Genomic DNA, 21,968 nt, shown 5'->3' with positions numbered 1-21,968 from the left:
GTCCACGGACTTGAAAGGCTCAGATCATACATATTGTTGCTTTTGTGGGCCAGATGGTCTCCGTGGAACTACTCAAGGTTGTGGTCGCAGAGGGAAAGCGGCCAGAGGCCTCTGCAAGTGTGGGCATGGCTGTGTGCCAATAAAACTTTATTTATGAAAACAGGCATGAGCTGGACCCAGCCCCCAGGCCCTATTCTGATGGTGACAATGAGCACAGGGTGGGCTTGGGCACTAAGAAACTACAAGACTCTGGGACCCACGTCACAGCTGGGCCGGGACTCTCCCACCAAGGGCTCAGGTGGGGTGGATGGCGGATGAGTTCCAGGGAAAAGAGCAGGCAGGACCCCGTTTGCAGTGTTCCTCTGAGCAGGTGCAACCTGTTCTGGTATTTTCTCCAAACTTTTCATAACCGGGCTGCTAGAGCAGAGGACACCCGCCCTCGCCCACGGCAACAGCTCCGTGGTCTTTGCTTTTGGTCCTTCCGATTGTGTTGAGGAGGAAGCTGCTGTTGGAGCTAGTGTGTCTTTAACGCCAGCTCCCTTTCCTCCCAGAGAGAGCACACTCGGAGCCTTGGGCAGGCAACGGATCTAGTGAGAATTTAATTATGTTGTTTTGTTTTCATTGACTTTCTCTTTACAGTTCCCTCCCATTTATGGCGAGTGGCTCTGCTCTCCATATCCAGGGAGATATTACGCTTCCTTTAAAAATAATTACAGTACACTGTAAATGTGCTGTTTACTGTACACCAGTTATACCTCAATAAAGCTGTAAGAATAAATGAATATATTTAAGTGAACAAAAGCAAGTTGGTGTAAAGAAAAACCATAAGGAAATGCCAGTAGAGGCGGTAGTTAAAAGTGAAGGGGGATGGCTCCCATGCCGAGGGGGGGCCTCAGCCCTCTCCTCCTCTGTCTCAGACAAGGCCGGGGAGGGGACAGTCTGCCTAAGGGGTCACAGCAGGTCGCACTGGACATCTCAGAGGCTCCCAGGCTCTGCACTGCTCCAGGAAGCAGCAAAGCCTATCTGGAAAGCATCAAGGGGAACTTTCTAGGAAGAAGGTTCTAGAAGTTTCTGGAAGCACTGTTCCAGAACGCTGTTGTCCCGAAGCAGGAGCAGCCTGCAAGCGGTCCCCACCCTTCCCGGCCAGTGGTGCCAGGGTCCCACCTGGGCTGTGGAGCTGGGCGAGAGCCTGGGATTGCACCCAGAGGCTTTGCAGAGCTCAAGCCCCTCCCTCCGCCCCGAGCGAGAGCAGATGTTTGGCACCTCGCTTCTCCCTGACCTCAGAGAGTGCGGCGGACACGGAGTCCGCCCAGTCCCTGCTCCCACTGTGGGCCGACTAGAAGGGGCTGGTGGGGAGGAAGAGAACTGCTAGGTGTGGAGGAGCCACTGCCTCCCTTCTCCTCCCTTCTCCCCATCCTCGCCCCAAGAGGGAGCACCCCACAAATGAGGGCAGAGCACAAAGCCCATTGCCCCAGAGCAACAACAGTGCCTGAACCGGCAGGCAAGCCTGTGAGCTTAGAAAGAGAATTAGACAGGCAAGCGGGACACCTGAGCCCTCCCTAGCGCCACCGCTTCAGGACCTTTGCACCAGCTGTTCCCTCTGCCTGACTCCTCTGGCTCTCTGGGTGACTGACTCCTCTTCTTTCAGCTTCAATGGAATGCCACCACCTCCGAGAAGCCTTCCCTGACCACCCTCACAAAAACTCTCCCAGGTCACTCACTGTCATATCCTCGGCTTTATTTCCTTGCAGAGCTTAGCACCACCTCAAGTTCGTGTTACTTATTTCTGTGTTCACCTGTTTAGAGTTCTTCTTCCACTGTACTAGGTTATACGAGGCACTCAATAAGTATCTGTACGGTAGGTGTGTGATATGTTGAGCAAGTGGATTTTATGCAGTTGCTGCTTGTGGCTGGGTCAGGATCACTCTGTGGTGGGGGGTGGCGAGCAAAGCCTTGTGCAGCTGGCCTCTTGGACAACTGGATGCACTGTGCCTATTTTATAGACATGGACACTGAAACGCAGAGCAGCCTCCCAGCCCAGGGGCCTGACGTCAAGGTGACCTAGGGTCTCACCCAGTGGAGATCCAGGGTCCCTCGAGGCGTGGGGGCAGCAGCGCCGTGACGGGAGCTCTGTTGGTCAGGGGCTGTTGGCAACGAGGTTCCCAGCGCAGGTGGCCACCCCCTGCTGTTCCAGCCGCCTCTGCAGTGCCGGCTGCAAAGCAGACAGACCCCAGGTTAGCGATCCCAGCATTCCCCAGGTGCTCCACCTGCCCTGGCTGTCCTCCCACCCCAACCTCCATCTCTGCCCCGCTCAGGCCGCCCCAGGCCCCCAAGACAATGATGGGGTGCCTAGAATCAGCCTCCGAACTCATCTCCTGGATTCCCAGATGTGACCACCATGGAATCCAAGCCTCCCAGCTTCCCAAAGTTACTGTGCGGAGCCAGGCTCCCTGCCCAGACCCTGCTCAGACTTGCCGGCTCTGGTCAAGCTCTGCCAGTGGGAGCTGAGGGGCCCTGCAGTCTGGACAAGAGTGCCTCTTGTCCCAGGGCAGCGGGATTGCCACCCCTTCCACCAAGGAGCCCAGGTTCCCCTTCACCTCTGCCACGTGGAGCAGATCTGCGCCTGCCCCCCGAGGCCCCTCACTCCATGGCGCTTCCTCAGAGCCAGGCCTGTGTGCTGTTCGTCTCCACCTCTGTGGGACCCAGGCAGTGCCCAGCACATAGTGAGTGCTCAGCAAGTGTGTGGTGGGCGCTGGGGCTGATGCACGAGGCCCACAGTGGGGCTGGGGAGGAACCGAGGCCTCCAGGAGGATGGGTGTGGACAGCAGGGCCGGGGCCCCGGGCCCTCCTGAGTGAGCCCCAGATGTGCGCATCGTGTGGAGACCAGCCAGGCCCTTCTAGGAGCTGCTCGGAGGCAAGAGCTCCAGGGCTTTCAGCTGCTGAAGAGCCGCGATCCCGTCAGACACTGACATCTCCGTTCCCAGGCCTGGCCTTGACACAGCCCAGATGGCGGGATGTTGTGGGAAGCCTGGCAGCGAGCAGTGTCCAAATATTACAGCAACGCGCTGCGCTCAGGGGCCACTAGCCTCAACCGCTGGCCCAGCTCCTACGAAGGGCTGTCCAAGGCCCTCTTCCCACAGGGCCTGCGCCTGAAGTGGGTCAGGGGCCCCGGAGCCTTGCAGAGATGTCTGCCAGCCGGGGTCGCGGGCCGTGGCGGAGGCTGGGGGCTGAGTGGAGGAGAGATGAAGGATGTATCCTGTTTCTTCCCCCATCGCACGCTCCAGCTTCCCGTCCAATTCAGGAAAGGCAGCAGGGCCAGGGGGCCCGTGGGGACCACACCGCCCCTTCACAGGGCACGTGGTCCTGATGGCTTCTCAGGAAATCGAGGCAGAGTGGATTCCTCACTTCCCTGGAGGTCAGGGGTCTCATCCGGAGACTCAGGGTCCCCAGTGGCCATCTGAGAAAGGCAGAGCAGCGTGGACGGTGGTGACGATGAAGACAGCTGTGGGTCCTGTTAACCGAGCGTCGACTCCATGCGCTTTTTATATGTTATCTGACCTTGGCAACAACCTAGGACATGGGGGTCAGTGTTAGCTGCCTCCTCGGAGACAGGGGCTTAGGTTGCACCGGGGCACAGGCTGCCCAGATGTGACAAAGCCAGGGCTCGAGCCCAGGTTGTCAGATTCTGGCTTCATGTATTAACCATTTTCGTCTTGCATGGTGGGCAAGGGAAGGGGCTGTTTTCAAGACTTGATGGGATGCAGGGCGCTTCACAGGCAGTTGCTGAATGAATGAATGAATGAATGAATGAGTGAATGAATGAATGAATGAGAATGCTGATGCAGACTGGGTCCCTGCTACATTCCTGGTTTATCTGACAACTGATTTATTGGTTTTAGTCAGCCAAGAGGCAGAAATGAAAACCAACAGCTAGCAGCCAGGGCTGTGGTGTCCCCACATGGACATGTGGGCATGGGGCTCCCCAAGAGCTCTAGGCCCCTGTGAGTGACCACACACCAAGGGGAGTCTTGAGTGAGAGGAGCCCGTGGTGGTTCCGTATTAACTTGGGCACGTTGAACTTTGCGGGGAGGGAGCCGGGACACTGTGGTGCGTGGGCATCAAAGATGCGCCAGACTCCCCGCGTGGCCGTGTCGGGGTCCTGAGCGAGGTGCACGGGTTCTGCGCCAATGGCTCACACCTTCCCATCTGGAGACCTGGGTCCGGGCGTCCAGCCCTGCAGGTCGCTGTGAGCACCACCCACGTCACTGGAGCATGTCCCCAGTGTTCACTTGGGGAACCATTCGAGCAGAGGGCAGCGAAGGCCCGAGGGGCGGTCAGCGTGGGGGCGGCTGGGGAACTGGCGCTCGGGCCTCGCAGCCGAATCAGGCGTGGGCTGGAGCCGGCGCCGCGTCCCCGCGCTCGGCGTCCTTCTCGAGGAAAGTGTTCTGTCCGGAGAGGCCCCGTGTGGCCGGGCCCTCTGGGGGCGCTGGCTGGCTCCTCGGGGCGGCTGCTGCAGTCAGTGCCTTGTTTGTCTTGTTTCTCTGTGAGAAATTAGGGTCCAATTAAGTCTGGAGACGACGTGATACGGTGAAGTCTCGCTGGGCTCGGAACACGCGCGCGGAACGGAAAACACAGAGGGCAGGGCAGGGAGAGGGGAACCGGCGACGGGAGGGGCGTGGGGCGCGAGCACACCTGACCCTGTGCAGTGTCACTGACCAGTGTCACCCCGTACACTCGGTCAGTCACACAGCCCGAGCTCCGTGGGAGCCCCTGAGCGAACATGCCAGCGCCCCCAGCGGGAACCGGCCGCGTCAGGGCGGCCAAAATCCCCCGGCTCCCAATGAATACATGCAATTTCCTCAGCTGCAGCTTTTGAGGGAGTCTTTTGATTTTCTTGTCTTCTCTCTCCTTTTTTTTAACCCCCTAGAAAAGTACTAACTGAAGAAACAGCGGCTGCGAGCAGATGGTGCTGGGGCCGGGCTGTGCAACTTTTCGCAGGGACCTGATAGACTGAGTTAAGCGTGTGGGCCAAATTGATTTTTATCAACCATGGATTTTTAATTAACAGTGGTGTCCACTTACCGCCATTCATTATTTACTGTTTACCCACTAATTAAAAATTACGCTGCTTTTGCGCTCATAAGAGCAGGGACATTTGAAATTAGATAGCATCGTTCAAATTACCTGCAGAATTAAACGCGCAGCGTCCAATTGCTCAGGCCAGGCTGCTGGGGTTTGAAGTACGACCCGCTCCAGCCTGGTGTGTTGCTGTGTCAGGATGGGAGGGACAGGCTTCCTCGTGGACCTGCCTGGGCCTTGAGGGGACAGATTGCTAACCGGCTGCTGAGTGCAGGCACTTGGCCGAGATGGCCTCAGATCGGCTGCCCCGTCCACATTGTGGTGGGGGTCTCCCGGCCACCCAGGGGAGGCGGCCTGTCAGCGCGGGGATGGCGCGTCGCCACAAGCCTGCCTTTCCTAGGGACCAACAGCTGTGATGTGCACAGCCACCCATGATGGAGATTTTGCAGATGAGGAAACTGAGGCTCAGCGGGGTGGAGGGCCTCAGCGGGTGTCCCTCTATCCCAACTGAAAAATAAATCTTGATAAAATATGCCTAACATGAAATTCCCCCTTTTAACCATGTTAAAGTATACAAGGAAAACTCGGGGGCATTTAGGACGTTCACCAGGCTGGGCAACCATCACTCCCCAAAGAACCCAAACTCATTGGGAGGCAATTTCCAGTCCTCTCTCCTCTCAAACCCTGGCAGCCACGGATCCGCTTTCTGTCTGTGGATTCGCCTGTCCTGGATTTGCCATAGAGATGGGGTAAAAAATGTGCCCTTTTCTTATCTGGTCTTCACCACACTCCTATCAGGTGGGGTGTGGTTGCTCTCATTTCACAGAGAAAAGTAGAGGCTTAGGGAGGTTTCACACCCAGGCCCACAATCCATGCTTTCCTCCAAGATCCCGAAGAGTGGGTCTGACTCCAGGTGGAGGGAGTGGAGAGGAGGGGGGAGGGGGGGAGGGGAGAGGAGGGGAGGAGGGGGAAAGGAGGGAGAGGAGGGAGAGGGGGGAGAGGGGGGAGAGGGGGGAGAGGGGGGAGAGGAGGGAGAGGTGGGGAAGAGGGGGAGAGGAGGGGGGGGAGAGGCGGTGTGGTGCGCGGAGCCAGAGGAGATAGAGAAATAGCAGGTTTCGTACCCCTTTTTCTGGGGGCGGAAAGCAAGAGCAGAGGTCCTTTTTGTCCCCTGACTGTGCACGCCCCAGTCTCTGGGAGGGGTGCAGGTGATTTCGGTGCAGCCACAAGCGTATTCAGAGGGTGTGAGAAAGCAGCCCGCAGAGGACGGGACTGGGCTTTGATCGACGTTGGTCTGAACTTGATTGTGAAATGTTAAGTCACACTTAAGTGGATCGTATTTGGTAAGTAAATGCGTGAGTGACTGGTGGGAATGGTAAACAGCCTGAGGGGGGCGCTGGAAGGCAGCCGAGCAGGCAGGGTGGACGATGACCGTGTTACTGCCCCTCAAGGCTGCCTGTCCTAGGGTCACGGTGACAAAGCACCCAGACCGGATGACTTAAAACAGCAGAGCCTCATTCTCTCATCCTCTGGAGCCCAGCCGTCTGAAATCCAGGTATGGCCCGGCCGTGCTCCCTCCCGAGGCCGAGGCTGACTGGGAGAATCCTTCCTGCCTCTGGTGGCTTCTGGTCGCCCCGGCTGCTGGGGATCCTGAGCTTTGGGTGGCCCTGGGCTAAACTGTGTCCCCCAAAAGATATGTTCAAATCTTAACACGTGGTACCTATGAATGTGATCTTATTTATAAATAAGGTCCCATCGTCCCAGCCTCTGCCTCTGTCATCGCATGGCTGTCTTTCCTCTCTGTGTGTCCACATCTCTGTCTCCACATTGCCTTCTCTTTTCTCTTATGGGGACACCAGTCACCCAAACCCAACATGACCTCATCTTAATTTGATGACATCTGCAAAGACCTTATTTCCAAATAAGGTCACATTCATAGGTACCACGTGTTAGGATTTGAACATATCTTTTGGGGGACACAGTTTAGCCCAGGGCCACCCAAAGCTCAGGATCCCCAGCAGCCTTTGTCGTTCATGCCTCTCTGTCTCTCTGCCTCTCTGCCTCTCTGCCTCTCTGTCTCTCTGTCTCTCTCTGTCTCTCTCTCTCTGTCTCTGTCTCTGTCTCTCTCTCTCACACACACACAGGCACGGGGTGGCTGCTGTAGGCCTTACAAGGCGCTGTCTCCGGAGGCACACGATGGCGCTTTGTCCCGATGCTGGGGTGTTAACTTTGATCACTGAATAAGGAGCTATCTGCTAGTTCTCTGCACTGTAAATTCCCACTTTCCTCTTTATAAGTAATAATTATCTCACGATCTTATGGGGATATACTTGGGGGTCATGTAGGATTCTTGTTTTTCAACCCCAATTTTAGCATCTACCGATGACCACTGGCGAGTCTTCCCTACAAAAATTATGACCGTGGTGTTTTCCAAATAGCCGTTCTCTAGTCTCAGGCTTCATTACGTGGAATGAATTGTGCCACAAGGAAGGGCTGTCCCATGTTCCCATTCAGCTCTTTAGTCAACTGTTGTTTGTACTCGTACAAACTCACAGATGCTGATTTTACTTTATAGGTTACAATGTGTTGCCATCGTTATTATTTCGTGGCTCAAATTGTCCCCAATTTGGACATTGGGGGCTCCTTCAACTTAGCTCCTGTGTCCTTTGCACACACTCCTGCCCCATTTTTTTTTTTTTTTTTTTATAGCACTTCCTCATTTTCTGGTGCCCGACAACCTTCCAGGCTCATTCTGTTCTTTCCCTGCCCAGCCCTGAAATTGGCCGTATCTCTAAGGATTCCTGGTTCCTTTTATTGGAGGATAGTTTCTAGAAACCAAGACCTGGGTGCTAGGTGTGCTCACTGCTACTGAGGCATCACTCTAGACTCTTCAACCTCCCCCCTCCCCCCTCCCCCCTCCCCTTCCCTCCTCCCTCCCTCCGTCCCTCCCTCCCTTCTTTCCTTCCTTTCTCTCACTGCCCCCCCACTAGCTCACCAGCTCCTGTCTCCTTGCTCACTGCTGATCCCCCAGCCCCTATCGCGTGCTGGATGGATGCTCAGTAAGTATTTGCTGTGTTAAGACGTGGTTGGCACTTAGACAGTACCTTCGCATAGTGTGACATGCTAGTTATAATTCTAGTTATAATCCTACTTTTAGTTGAGCGAGTGAATGAATGGCTCGTGCTTCCCAAGACCAACGCACGTGAACCCCTGTGGACGCTCCTCCGCCCTCCGAGAGCCCCCACCCAGAGTGGGCTGGTGATGCCCGCGGTGAGTGTGGCTCCAAGCGGAAGAAGAGAGCGAGAAGGCTGCTGCGATCGCGGCGAGCCCGCGGGCGAGGGGTGGTCCGCGAGGGGGTCCCCGGGGCCCAGGCTGGTCCAGGCGGGGGAAGGAAGGAGGAGCTGGCGGAGGCAGATGGCAGCGGGAGCGGCACCTCCTGCGAGAGCCTGGAGCGCAGCTAGATGCTGGGCTTCGCCTTAAGGCCTCCGTGACCCTGGGGACCTGCTCCAGCCAGACCAGGACCCGGTGCGGTTTTATCCCGCAGGGAAGGCTCCACCTACGTCCGCAGCACAGCGAGCCACAAATGTAAGCCCCCTGCATGATTTACATGTCCTAGTGGCCACATTTTAAACAAAGCTAAAAAGTGACGGGTGAAATTAATTTTAACGATATTTTATCCAGCCCCAAATATTACAGTTCAACATGCATTAAATATGAAAACTATTAATGAAATACTTTGGTTTTTTCATACGTCTTCGAAATTGGGGGTGTATTTACACCCACAGCCCAACTCCATGTGGACCGGCGGCCTCTCCAGGGCTCGGGGACCACTCGTGGCCGCCGGCGCGAGTGCCACATGGCGCTGGCCCAGGTGTCCCCGCTGCCTCTGAGGACCGCGGCAGTGTTTCCGGGAGAGAGGGTGCGACACAGTGAGTGGGCTCTGGGCTCTCACCCCGAGCTTTAGCCCAAGCAGCCCCCACCTTCTGCTCTGGTTTATATACGGGGGCCTTAATTAAGATCTACTTGGGGGGAAGAAGTGTTCTCTTGCTTAAAAAAAAAGTCTGAAACCCTCTGGTTTATTTCAAAATCCTCAGCTTGAGGTAACTCACCTAGAATGTTTGGATTTGGAACCTTGCATACATTTTAAATAAAAATCCGCATCCAAAAGTAATTGCTGGTGGTTAAAAGTGGCCACGGCTTCCATGCTGCGAAGTGGGCATGCGGTGGTCCACTCGGGACCCCCGGACCAGACCGGTGGCCTCAGAATCCAGCCATGGAAGTGGCAGCTGTCACCACACTGCTCCGGCGAGGGGTGGGCTTCCCAGCGAGGTCCTACAGACTCCCCATCCCAGCTCCCCCGAAGGCCGCAGACAGGCTCGCAGGCACCGCACCGGCAAGTCGCAGGGACGCGGAGACAGGGTTGGATTCTGAGGGGCCTGAGCCCCCTCCGTGTGGTGGCCGCTCCTCCCACGCCCCACGTAGCCCTCTGGCTGCAGCTGCCTCGCCTCGTCCTTGTTGTCCTTGTCGTCGGAGAGTCTTTGTGTTCAAGGCCCAGGGTGGGGAAGGGCCTTGCGTGCCTGGGAAACTTGGTCACCGTGCTCTAGAGAGAGCACGTTCCGCACCCCAGCCCCGCGCCCCAGGATTTTGACATGAGCCCTCCTTTGCTTGTGGCCTCAGAGTTGAAAGCCGCCCTGAGGAATCCTGGGGGCCTGATGAGCTGGGGAGAAGCGGGGGGCACCGGATACCCGTGCGGGCATGTTGCGAGGCGAGCGGAGGGCCCTGGTTTGCTTTGTCGCTGCTCCTCCCTTGCTCCATGCCCTGTCCCAGGCTGGGCTGGACCACGGGGTGGGTGGCAAAGGTGGGCCCTGCTTGGTGCCACCTGGAGAAGGCGATTCTTTTATGTCTGTGTTTCCCAAAATGAAAACCTTTTTTTTTTTCCAAGGAGAGCAGCTGGCCATGCAGACACCTCCCCAGGGCCCATGCGGAGCATTTCCTGTCGAGGGACTAGGAAGCATTTAGCTCACAGAGTGGGAAAGGAATGGGGGGAACGGGGAGTCTCTGGCCCACCAGGCCTGGCTCCTCAGCCAGGTTTTCTTGTTGTTTGTTTAAGAATGTTCCAGTGCAAATCTGTTCACTCAAAACTCTCCCTGGGCCCTGTGATAATGCTAATTACGCCTCACTCTGGCTGGGGCTTCCACCCAGATGAAAACTGGAAAATTCCAGCCAAAGACCAGCTGTTTTCCAACAGCCGAGGCATCGGGGTGATTGATGGGAGAGTTTCCCTTTCCACCCAGATGTTCTGGTGTCTTGAGACAAGGCCTTGTTAGCTCAGCTTTAGAGTCTGTGTTCCCAGATCTGCACATTGGCCCTTAGATTTTCATAAATGTTTTACCAAATTTGGTCAACGGTCTCCACTGATACCAATGTTCTGTCCTGTGCTCTGAGGAGTGGGGCGAGGGGCCGTCGGCCTCGACGGATGGAGCGTGTGCTCTCCAGTGATTTTGAACGTGCCTGGGTCTCCCTAGGGGAGCAGTTACAAGTCAGTATTTGCTAAACACAACATGTGTCTACAATTCTCTCATTGGATTGAATCCTATCCACTCTCTTGGCAGAAGACCGGAGCTCTCATTGTTCTCTAGGACAGGAATTTGGCAAGAGAATGACAAGGTTTTGACACTTTCAGTAAGAAAGAAGATGCTTGTGGGACTGTGGTGATGGCCCCAGAAGAGGGGTCTTTGGGAGCACGTCGAGGAGCTTAACTCTTCATGGAGCTTCAGGAGCTGGTTCTCCACCAGGTCTTCCTTGGAAGGTCCAAGCACCTTCTTGTCACAAAGAGGTATTTAGATTTTGAGAAGAGAGGGATGGAGGCTGGTGGTCATCGTTGAGTGCCTTTTGGTCTGAGAAGTGCGGGGAGACGCTGGGGCTCCCCGGGAACAGCGTTGGGGAAGGGCACCACTTATGGGGCTGTTCTTGGGAGTCTCCACAAGGGGGACCTCTTGAGCTTTGGTTGGGGTGGTTGGGCACTGGGGCGAAACCCAACACCACCTCGGCTCCAGCCTCAGCCTGCAGCCCTGGGCCACCAGGCTCCCTCTCCCTCCGTGCCCCCGAAATTTGGCAGAGAGGGAGCCCACTGAAGGCGGGCCCTGGGGCCCATGCTCTCTTCCACGTGGGACAGCTCCGTTTCCACTTGCACAGAGAATGTCTTTGGAGACTCAAGGGTGAGGACAATGGGGTTGCCTAGACTTCCCTCCTTTCAAAGAAGTTTGCAACACAGAACAAATACTCCAATTGGAGCCACAAGAAAGGGCATCTGGGAGGCTTCATAAACAATGAAACAAAACATCTTGGCTCCTTGGGCCTTTCCCCAAAGACGTATAGAGGGGGCCTTTGGGTCAGCCACTACAGGAAACATGGAGATTTTAAATGCAAGAAAATTATTGTAATTTAACAAATCAATTTTTCCTACACTGTGTTGAGATTAAGTTTGTGGTCTCTCTCATACATTCAAAATAAGGAATTTCCCTAGAGTGCAATTTTGTGGGAAAACCGACATCATGTTTCGAAAAAAACCATTTTGTTAGGAGTCACCAGATTTTATTTTAAGAGAAATGGTAATATTTAATTACGGCATTATTTTACCGTCTAGAAAATTAATGTGCTTTCAGAGTTTCCGGAGAAAGGCTGGCCCTGAGTCCGGAACCCTATTTTTAAATTACCATACAAATGGAATCCCAAAGACGCAAATATTGGCTTAAGTGTTGCAGACAAGGTACAGGAAAATGCGCTCGCTCCTAAATGTTAAATAAACAGGCTTGTAATTCTTGCCATCTCTGGTGACCCTCGACCCCGTGCTCTTATCCGGGGACAGTAAGCACAGCTCCGGGGCAGCGCAGGGCAGGCTGGTGACGATTAGTCATCGGTTTCCTTGTCACCGCCCCAGTAACAGGCCACGATTTCTGTGAGGCTCTAGGGTGGGCAGAGCCCACGTAGACTCACCGCCAGGTCCACGCTATAGGCACCTGGGGCGGGTGCTGCGATGGGCCCAGTCTTTCAGGTGAGGACACGGGCTGGGAGAAGCGCAGCCTGAGCGTCGGGCTCCAGTTCCGCGAGTGGGCGGGCGGAGAGCCCCCACTCCAAAGTGGGTCTGTGACCTGGCAACTCCAGGCTCCTGCACACACAGCCCCCAGCCTTTGCTCGACCTGTACCGAGCACCTACTGTGCGCCTGCCCGTGGGGTGGCGAAGACGCTTCCACGAGGGCTCGGGGCCTGACTCCGAGCCAGCACAGTAGAGCCCAGAGATGTGCTGGTGCATTTGCTGGAGGGACAGGCGCAGGGGGCCTCGCTGCCTGTGGCCGCTGAGTCGCCCGGGCCACGAGCTTGCTTGACAGGCGGAGGAGAGCCTGAGGGCCCTCGAGGAGCCGAGGCTGCAGTGCTGGCGCGCGGGTGGTCACGGGGAGAGATGGAGAGGCAGGGGCTGCGGGCGGCTGTGCGCCGCCTCGGGGGTCTGGGGTGTTCTTCACAAGGGAGCCTTGTGGGGTGGGGTGGAGGCGACAGCCAGGTGGCACCCTGAAAGGCAGTGCCTTCCAAAGGGCCCTCACCTACCTGGTGGCTCCGCCACGGCCCCAGGGGCACCGGCTGGCAGTGCGCGTTGGGTTGGGCGCACGTCTGTTCTCACTCAGGTCGCTAATGGACGCACCAGACCTGGGCCTTGTTAGCACGAGGCTGATGCACATGGGGACAGGTTATTTTTAAAATAAGTGAACAGGAGTTCATTGGTTTGGAGAGAAATGGGGACCCAAGGCCAGTGGTAATCAGATGTGACAGGTGGTAGGAGACCAAGGCTTGAAGACCCTGCTGGCTCGTGTTCAGAATGGCCCAGTGGGGGGAGGTGGCCACTCAAGGCCGCCTGTGGGAGACGCCCTCAAACCTCCGCCCACAGGTGAGGCTGGGGCAGGAGCTGCGGAGAGCGGGCAGGGAGGAGGGGTGTGGGTGGGCTCCCCTGGGTGGGCTCGGGGGGCATGGAGCTGACAGGACATCCAGGAGGAGCCATCCATGAGACTGGCCTGGGGCCACACATCTGTCCACAGGCGCACAGGAGGCGAGGACAGAGGATGGAAGTCAGCCGGAGGCAGAACCCCAAGGAAAACAGGCTCCAGGGAAAGGCCAGGCTGAGGCTGGGGAGGGAGCCTCGGAGGGGAGCAGAGTGCTGGGAACTGGTTGTTTATGGGTGGGGTTGCAGATAAAATACAGGTCGCCCACTTGAAGCTGATTTCCAGATACACAACAAAATTTTTTTAGTATCAATGTGTCCAAATATTGTGTGGATAAGTGTAAGGTTTTGGAGAAGGGAGACAAAACCAGAGGGATAGAGAGGTTGTGTTTTATGGCTTAATTATTATTTTTATGTAAGTTCTTTCATGCCGTGCACAGGGCAGGAAAAAAAAATGAATCAGAAAATACAGAAAAGCATGAAGGTGACATAAAAGCTCTCTCACAGTTGCCTCCCGAGTGAATTGCTATTAACCTGCTGGCACACGTGACCCTTTAGATTCTGGAGCCTGGGATGCCGAGAGGGACTGAGCACAGGGACTCTGGTCCCCTTTGAGCATCCACGGCAACACTGGCGGACCACGCAGACACACGTCACATTTTTGTTGAATGAATGAATAAACCGTCTGGACTTTTTTCTTTTTGCACACACTAACATGAATTTATCCAGGTATTTTTTACACATATGGGATCATCCTATGCATATTATTTGAAATATGTGTTTTAAACTTAATCAGAGGTTTTGGAAATCTTTGGGGAAGGTTGGCTTTTGGGGACCGAGGGATTAAGGCATATTCACAGCCGTTGAGGGAGGGAACAGAGGATACAAGGAACTGGCTCAAGCAAGAGACAGAACAGCCAGGAGGGCAGATGCCCTCTCGAGAGGCCAATAAAAACAGGCTGAGCCCTTCGAACAAAAGCAATCCGTGGCTTGCAGCGGAATCCTTGAAATGTATTAAAAAGGTGTAAAATGAAAAGTGAAAGTAGCTTTCTACCCCGGAGCCCTGGCTGCTCCCTCGAAAGTGAATTATTTTAACAGTTTCTTGTGCATCCTCCCAGAAAATAGTTTCGTGCCAATCTCTGCATATAAATGTATATGTTTTTTATTTGGCTATTAAAAATTTTTATGAACGCAATCTTTCTACACACAGCGTTCTGCATTTTGCTTTTTACACTTAAATTATCGGAGCTATCTCTCCATCCTAGACTTATCTCTTTGTGGAAAAGACAAAATAGTGTTCCAGGATCCGGGCAAATCCCGATTAGTCAGCCAGTCCTCTGTAGAGGCTCCTTCAGATCGTGGGCACGTTTTTTTTGTTATCTTTTTTGTGGTTTGTTGTGGGGGTTTTTTCCTGTTGTTACATGAAACAATATGTTGGGCATCCTTTAAATATATGTTGGTGTAAATTTGTGTGTGTCTTTTGGAGATATTTGTAAGAAAGAAATTGTGTTTGCATTTAATGTGTTGGTAGACTTGACCCAACACGAGAGTGTCAGTGTCTTTACACCTTTGGCCACACCGGCTATTATCAAACCTTTCACTTTTTGCCAATCTGACATGAACAGTGGAAGAGAAATGACAAACTAATGAAAGTTTGTGGCTATTCACACATTTTTGTGCCTATCAATAACCAAGTTAATCTGATTCTCTACTAACTTGCATTCATACTCTTCTGTGTATTGTCACTGCCACCACTCTGGGTGAAGTCACCATCATTTCTCACCTGAAAGACGGACAGTGGCCCCTCACTGTTTCCCCAGCATCCACTCTGCCCCTGTAATCCATGGTCCACAGAGCAGCTACTATGATCTTTGAAAAATGTAAGTCAGCATCCTGTTTCTGCAAAGTGGTTCTCTGAATATTTTGAGGGATACCCTCACTGTGCACAAATAGATTTGATGTAAAGTGCGATTTTTCAGGAAGTAGGGAAGCCTCTGAGTTCCTGGCCCCAAAGTGAGCTGAAATGGTTACCTGTGGAGACCCTCCTGAGGACAAATACCCATGTCAGCATTGCCTGTGGTAGGAGGCTGGCGGGGAATCAGGGGTCAAGGTGGTCCCAGGTTGCTGGTGCCCCTGGACTCCTGGGAGAATCAGATATGAATACTCTCTTGGGGAAAGCACGATCATTTTAGGCTCCAAGATTTTCCATGGATCCAAGACCAATCAACATGAGTTCTCAATTAAAGATCACCAAATACACAAGTAAACGATGCACTACAGAATAAGAGTTAGTAGAAAGGAAAAACTTATATTCCAAGAGCATCAGATATTGGAATTAAAGAAAAGTATGTATAAATGTTTAATGAATAAAATATGGAATTAAAAAATGAGCAACAAGCATAAGCCTATAAAAATGACCAAATAGATCTGAAAAAGAATAAAATAGAACTTTAAGAAATAAAAATATAATTGTTGATTTAAAAACTTAGTGGTTGGGTCATGAGGCATATTAGATACAGTTGAAAAGGGAGTTAGTGAACTGGAAAAATAGATGTAAAGAAATCACCCAGAAATCAGGAAAGAGGGGGCTGAAAACTAAGAAAAAGGGGTTAAGAGACATAGGAACTATAATGGGAAAGTCTAACTAATGTCTCTTAGAAGTTGAGAAAAGAAAGGGTAAAGGATATGCAATAGGTGAAGAAAGAAGGTCTGATAATTTTCCAGAATCAATAAAAGATACCAATCCACTGGTAACAGAACAGGCAGGGAGTACCAAGCAGGATTAATAAAAATAAATCAACACTTGACCCTGAAGAACACTGAAGATAAAAAGAAGAGAAAAGAGCCATTAACCCAGATTTGTGTACCCAGTCAAATAACCTTTCAAGAACAAGGGTGAAACAAAGACAGTTCCAGATAAACAATGCTGAGAGTGTTTAGCACAACATTAAATGACTTTCTACACACAGGCCTTCATGAAGAAGGAAGGTCTGATTTAAAGCAGCTATAATGAGCAAAGAATTTGAAATGTTATAAATCTGAAAAAATAGAATAAACCGATAATCTAATTTTGTGGGGGTCCAAAAAAAGGCATAACTAAAATACTAGAAACACTAGCATGTAATTTGGGAAAGGAATGATTAGCTGAGTGTTCTAAATTCCTTGCATCATCAGGAAAAGGGTTAAGATATTAAGATGTTATTATTTCAGAGGTAGCCACTAAAATAATAGAAGTATTGTATAATTTCTAAACTGGAAGGAAAAAAGTAATAGGAATAAACACAACCCAACTAATCCCTTAAATATTTAAAAAAAAAAAAAAAGCAAGAAAGAAGGAAAAGGTATTAACAGCACAATTTTTAAAATCTGGTTTACGAGGTATTAATGAGCATTATCAAACTGGATTTTTTAAACTCCTGCTCTATGTTATTTACATACGTAAAGCATAAGGACACAAAAAGGTTGAGAGTAAAGGGACTGAAAAACTTGTACTTGCCAAAAATGACATAAAAGGAAACCCATATCAGATAAAATAGGACATGCTATTGAAACCATTGGTAGGATAGAGGTCACTTCATAAAGGTCCAATCTGCCAGGAAGATGTGATCATAAAATAGCATCAAAATATGCAAAATAAAAATTGCTATAGATACAGGGAGGTCTTGACAAATCCATCATCATAAAGAGAGATTTTAGCACAGCTCTTTCAATTAGTTATAGGTCAAGCAGACAAAATGTCAGTAATATGCAGAAGACGGAAACACAAAGAACAAGTTGAATTCACTTCACATATGTGCGTACACTTACACATGTGCACATGTACATATGTGTGCTGTATGAATATATCTACACCGATACATATAAAACACTGTACCTGACAATTAGAGATTGCAACATTTACAAAAACTGACCCCACACTAGTCCATAGAATAAATCTCAACAAATGCAGGCCTTGGCCAGGGAGCTCAGCTGGTGAGCATGTCGTCCTGACACCCCAATGTTGCGGGTTTGATCCCCAGTCAGGGAACATACAAGAATCAACCAATGATGCAGGAATAAGTGGAACAACAAATTGATGTTTTTCTCTGTCTCTTTCTCCCCCCTTCCTCTCTCTCTAAAAATCAATCAATAAAACGAATTCAAATAATTGGTATCACACAGGCCATATTTCTGCCCACAAGGCAACTAAATTAAAAGTCAGAAATAAAAACATTAAAAAAATTCTATGTGTTTGGAAATTTTAAAATATTCTAAAACACTCCGGCATCAATGAAGAAATCAAAATAAAAGTTGAAAATATATAGAACTTAGAGCTAAGCAAAAAGTAAGAACAGTACCTATCAAACCCCGTGGGTGTGGAGAAAACAAGACTTTGAGGGAGGTTTACAGGTTTATAAGCTTATATTTAAAAGAAGAAAGTCTGAAAATTAAGGGTACTTATTCAACTTGAAAAGTTAAAACAAGGAAAATAGAGTAAGTCCAAACAAAGCAGCAGGAAGAGGTAATGCGGGAGGGAGGCAGACATTAATAAAATGGAAAACAAAGCTCTGAAAGAATCAACCAGGCCCAGGCTGGTTCTCTGAAATCCGTAACAAAGCCAATAAACCTCTGGTAAGACTGGTCAACGAGAGAGGGAGAGAGAGAGAGAGAGAGAGAAAAGGACAGTGGATAGAAAGGAAGAGAGAAAATAACGTTGGGAATGAAAAGGGGACATAACTACAGATCCAGCGGATAGATTTTTAAAAAGAAGATTATGATCCAGTATGTGTGTGTGTGTGTGTGTGTGTGTGTGTGTGTGTGTGTGTGTGTAAATTTAAAATCTTACTCTCTCAATAAGCAAAAAACAAAACAAACAAACAAAAATCCTGGGCCAAGAAACTTTACAGGTGAGTTCTACTAAATTCTAAAGAAACAGGTCATTCCAATCTTATACAAACTCTTCTAAGGAACAGAAAGGAGAGAGCACCTCCCCACTCCTCTGAGTCTTTTTACTGAGGCCAGATCCAGGTTTTGTGGAGCCTGAAGTTATTCAATTAGGGACACCCTCGTAAGAAAGAGTGAAGATCCATACAAAAGTTCAAAATCAGCATAAAATTAAATAGTGACTTAGAATGAGAAAAAAATTCACGAGAAATGACAAATCCTATAAAGCTGACAAAGACTGCAAACAGCCCAGCCCAGAAAAGCAGCATCCTGTTTCATCCGTCAGCTGCTCGGACCTTATGATGGTCGCCTCCCGCACGCGCCCCCGGGGATCGAGCCTGCAACCCAGGTACGTGCCCTTGGCCGGAATCAAACCAGGGACCCTTCAGGCCATGGCCGACACTCTAACCACTGAGCCGGGCTGGCCAGGCCTTGCTTTTTGTTTTTTTAGGATCTTACAAGATGATTATAAAATTATACAAAAGTGCAAAAGTGTCAGAAATTAAAGAAAAATAAGATATGGGGGCGTGCTGTATCAGAGATCAAGATACACTGAGAACGAGAGGAATTGTAACAGTGTATGCTCCTTGAGGAGATTAGTAAATTCACCAACAGAATAGGAGAGGAGCTGATGCTGCCTCGTGAAATTTATAAGCTTGGTGTATGTTTGGGCTGCTGGTCAGTGGGGAAGAGAGAACTGTTCAATCAACAGGGCCATACGGCTGGTGCTCCACACAGAGAATTAAAAGAAAGTGGACCCCCTCCTCACACTGTACCCCCAAATCAATTTCCAGTCAAAAAGAGACTTCAACATAAATGGCAAAATGTTAAAGCTTTTAGAAGAAAATGAAGAAGAATATCTTTATGATCTCAAGACAGAAAAAAAAAAAAGCAAAATGCAAAGAGTGTTAACATTACGTTAAAATTAGGAACTTCTGTTACTCAAAAGATACCCTAAAGAAAATGAAAGGGAGGCGATGAACCAGGAGACGTCCACAGCCCATGTGACAGCAAGGGGTTAATGCCCAGGGTGGGTAAGGCGCCCTACACACCTTACGGAAAAGACCAGCGATACACTCGCCACTTCAGCAAAAATTATTAGTTCCAAACATGCGGGTGTCGGGAAGGTTCATGGGAACCCTGTCCGTGGGAGTGGGAGCCGGGATAACTGCCCTGGAAAACGAGCCTCGTCAAGTAACTGTCTCAGAGCTCACATGAGACGGGGGGTTGCAGCCGTTTTCTGTGACTCACAGTTAGAAACACATTTTGACATCATAACCTGATGTGAACCCTGCACGTGAGTGCACGGCGCACACGCACCTACAGGCCACGCGTGCGGGGCTGCAGGAAGCGGTGCAGGCCTCCCTGTGAGACGCCCCCGGCAGCATCCCTAATTCATTCAACAAAACACACTGGCTGAGCCTCGCTGATGTGCTTTCTGGATCCATGAACAGATCCAACTCAGATTTTATAACTCTTGCCCACGTGTTCCTGGCGACAATCACTAGAATGTTGGTAACAGCCTTGCTTGTAATGGCCTCGAACTGGAAATGGAATGTCCGGGGAGCAAACGGAATATTCACAGACCGAAGAGCAGAAGAGTAACTGCAGCTTCTTCGCACACTGGAATATTATACAGCAGTGAAAACGGGCGAGCCGCAGCCACACGCCGCAGCAGGCGCACATCTTGGAGGCATCAGATGGAGTGACCAAAGTCAGGGCCGGGGAACAGACAGTATACAATCGATTTTCCGTCGCTCAGGGGCACGCACAGGTGAAAAACACGCTCCGGGCACAGACTCTGCAGCAGAGCGGGGGAGGGATGGGCACAGGCTCAAGGAGGGGGTGTAGGTGCCGTGGATAAAGACCGGGCAGTGCGGGCTTGCGGTGAGAGACGGTTCACGGCTGCCCAGCTTATGTTCTATTTCAGAGTATACATATTTTTGTAGTCATCCAATATGATGTAATAAGAATGGACATTTGATCAGCCGTCCTGTTCAAGCCCCTTCCCATTTCGAAATCCACACAACCCGGTCCTAGCCCGTGATTCCTCTCATCACTTTCTCCAGCACTCTGCCCACCTCCCGGACCTACCGCCAATTTCTTTTTATCACGCCCACTATTAAGGACTGAATGTGCCCCCCAAATCCATATGCTGAAGCCCGGTTGGATGAGGTCATGAAGGTGGAGCCCCCAGGATGGGATTAGTGCCCTCAGTTTTTTCAGGGAGCCAGAGGCTTGCTGTGGGGAAAGAGGTCACAGGCAAAGGGCTTCTTTGCGTGGAGCCGACGCGTAGGAAAAGATCCTCCCTGCGTCACTGCTGTCCCAACACGAGCAAGAGTGGGACCCTGGCTAACCTCCCGATGAGCTCCAACACCCGCTAACAGGGCCGTGGGCGGAGCAGCAGGGCCACCTCCCTGCATTGGCCCGGGACCCCCGCCCAGGTCACTGCTGCTGTGGCCTGGCCGCTGGCCCCTGGCCCCTCCTCGCCGCCGCTTCCCCCGGTCAGCCTGGCCTGGCGCAGCCGCGTCCCCCGGCTCCGGGGCACCGGCCCGGCCCGGCTCCAGGACCATCTTTGGGGGCGGGGAGGCAGGGGCCTTTCCATTCAGTCCCGCGCCCCCCAAGGTTAATGAGTTCAGGCTGGTTTCTGGGTCCCGAAGAGAACTTGTGGTGTGTGCAGTTCCTGCCTTTATTTAGCAATAACCGCGCCCGGCCGGGGCGGGTGTGGGAGAGACACGCAGAGGCACAGACTGCTCTGCGGCTCCGGGGGTCCGGCCTGCGTGGGGCGCCCTGGCCCACGGTCACCGCGTGCTGTGGAGCGGTGGGCTCCCGGCGGCTGGGGCAGCATTGCAGCCAGGCCCGCCGATGGCAGGGTCAGGGTCAGGGTCAGGGTCAGGGTCAGGGTCAGGGACAGGTCAGGGTCAGGGTCAGGGTCAGGGTCAGGGACAGGTCAGGGTCAGGGTCAGGGTCAGGGACAGGTCAGGGTCAGGGTCAGGGACAGGGACAGGTCAGGGTCAGGGTCAGGGACAGGTCAGGGACAGGGTCAGGGTCAGGGACAGGTCAGGGTCAGGGTAAGGGTCAGGGACAGGTCAGGGTCAGGGTCAGGGTCAGGGACAGGTCAGGGTCAGGGTCAGGGACAGGTCAGGGTCAGGGTAAGGGTCAGGGACAGGTCAGGGTCAGGGTCAGGGTCAGGGTCAGGGTCAGGGACAGGTCAGGGTCAGGGTCAGGTCAGGGTCAGGGTCAGGGTCAGGGACAGGTCAGGGTCAGGGTCAGGGTCAGGGTCAGGGTCAGGGACAGGTCAGGGTCAGGGTCAGGGTCAGGGACAGGTCAGGGTCAGGGTAAGGGTCAGGGACAGGTCAGGGTCAGGGTCAGGGACAGGTCAGGGACAGGGTCAGGGTCAGGGACAGGGTCAGGGACAGGGTCAGGGTCAGGGACAGGGACAGGGACAGGGACAGGGTCAGGGACAGGGACAGGGACAGGGATAGGGTCTGGGTCAGGGTCAGGGTCTGGGTCAGGGTCAGGGACAGGGACAGGGTCAGGGACAGGGATAGGGTCTGGGTCAGGGTCAGGGTCTGGGTCAGGGTCAGGGACAGGGACAGGGACAGGGACAGGGTCAGGGACAGGGTCAGGGTCAGGGACAGGTCTGGGTCAGGGTCAGGGTCAGGGTCAGGGTCAGGGTCAGGGACAGGGACAGGGACAGGGTCAGGGACAGGGACAGGGACAGGGACAGGGACAAGGTCAGGGACAGGTCAGGGTCAGGGTCAGGGACAGGGTCAGGGACAGGGTCAGGGTCAGGGTCAGGGACAGGTCAGGGACAGGGTCAGGGTCAGGGACAGGTCAGGGTCAGGGTCAGGGTCAGGGACAGGTCAGGGTCAGGGTCAGGGTCAGGGACAGGCTGCTGTCGGGCAGCCTGTCCTGGGCGCGCCTGAGGCCGAGCAGGGACGTGCCTGTGAGGTGGCCGTGAGGTGGTCTGCGGGCT

The 21,968-nt window shown here is 52.5% G+C and overlaps 1 protein-coding gene across 1 annotated transcript in view; it reads right to left on the bottom strand.

Moving 5' to 3' along the window:
* Window positions 1-21,968, bottom strand: part of APCDD1L (APC down-regulated 1 like) — a 41,468-nt gene that overhangs the window by 5,798 nt on the left and 13,702 nt on the right. The window contains exon 2 of the mRNA XM_081149065.1: window positions 2,074-2,212. Within this exon, the coding sequence (XP_081005191.1) occupies window positions 2,074-2,212 (139 nt within the window). The remainder of the gene's footprint in view (window positions 1-2,073; window positions 2,213-21,968) is intronic.

The sequence above is a fragment of the Miniopterus schreibersii genome, assembly GCF_964146895.1.
Source record: "Miniopterus schreibersii genome assembly, chromosome: 10".
Taxonomy (NCBI): Eukaryota; Metazoa; Chordata; class Mammalia; order Chiroptera; family Miniopteridae; genus Miniopterus; species Miniopterus schreibersii.
The sequence above is the reverse complement of the archived record's forward strand: the minus strand, read 5'-3'. Positions and strand labels throughout refer to the sequence as shown.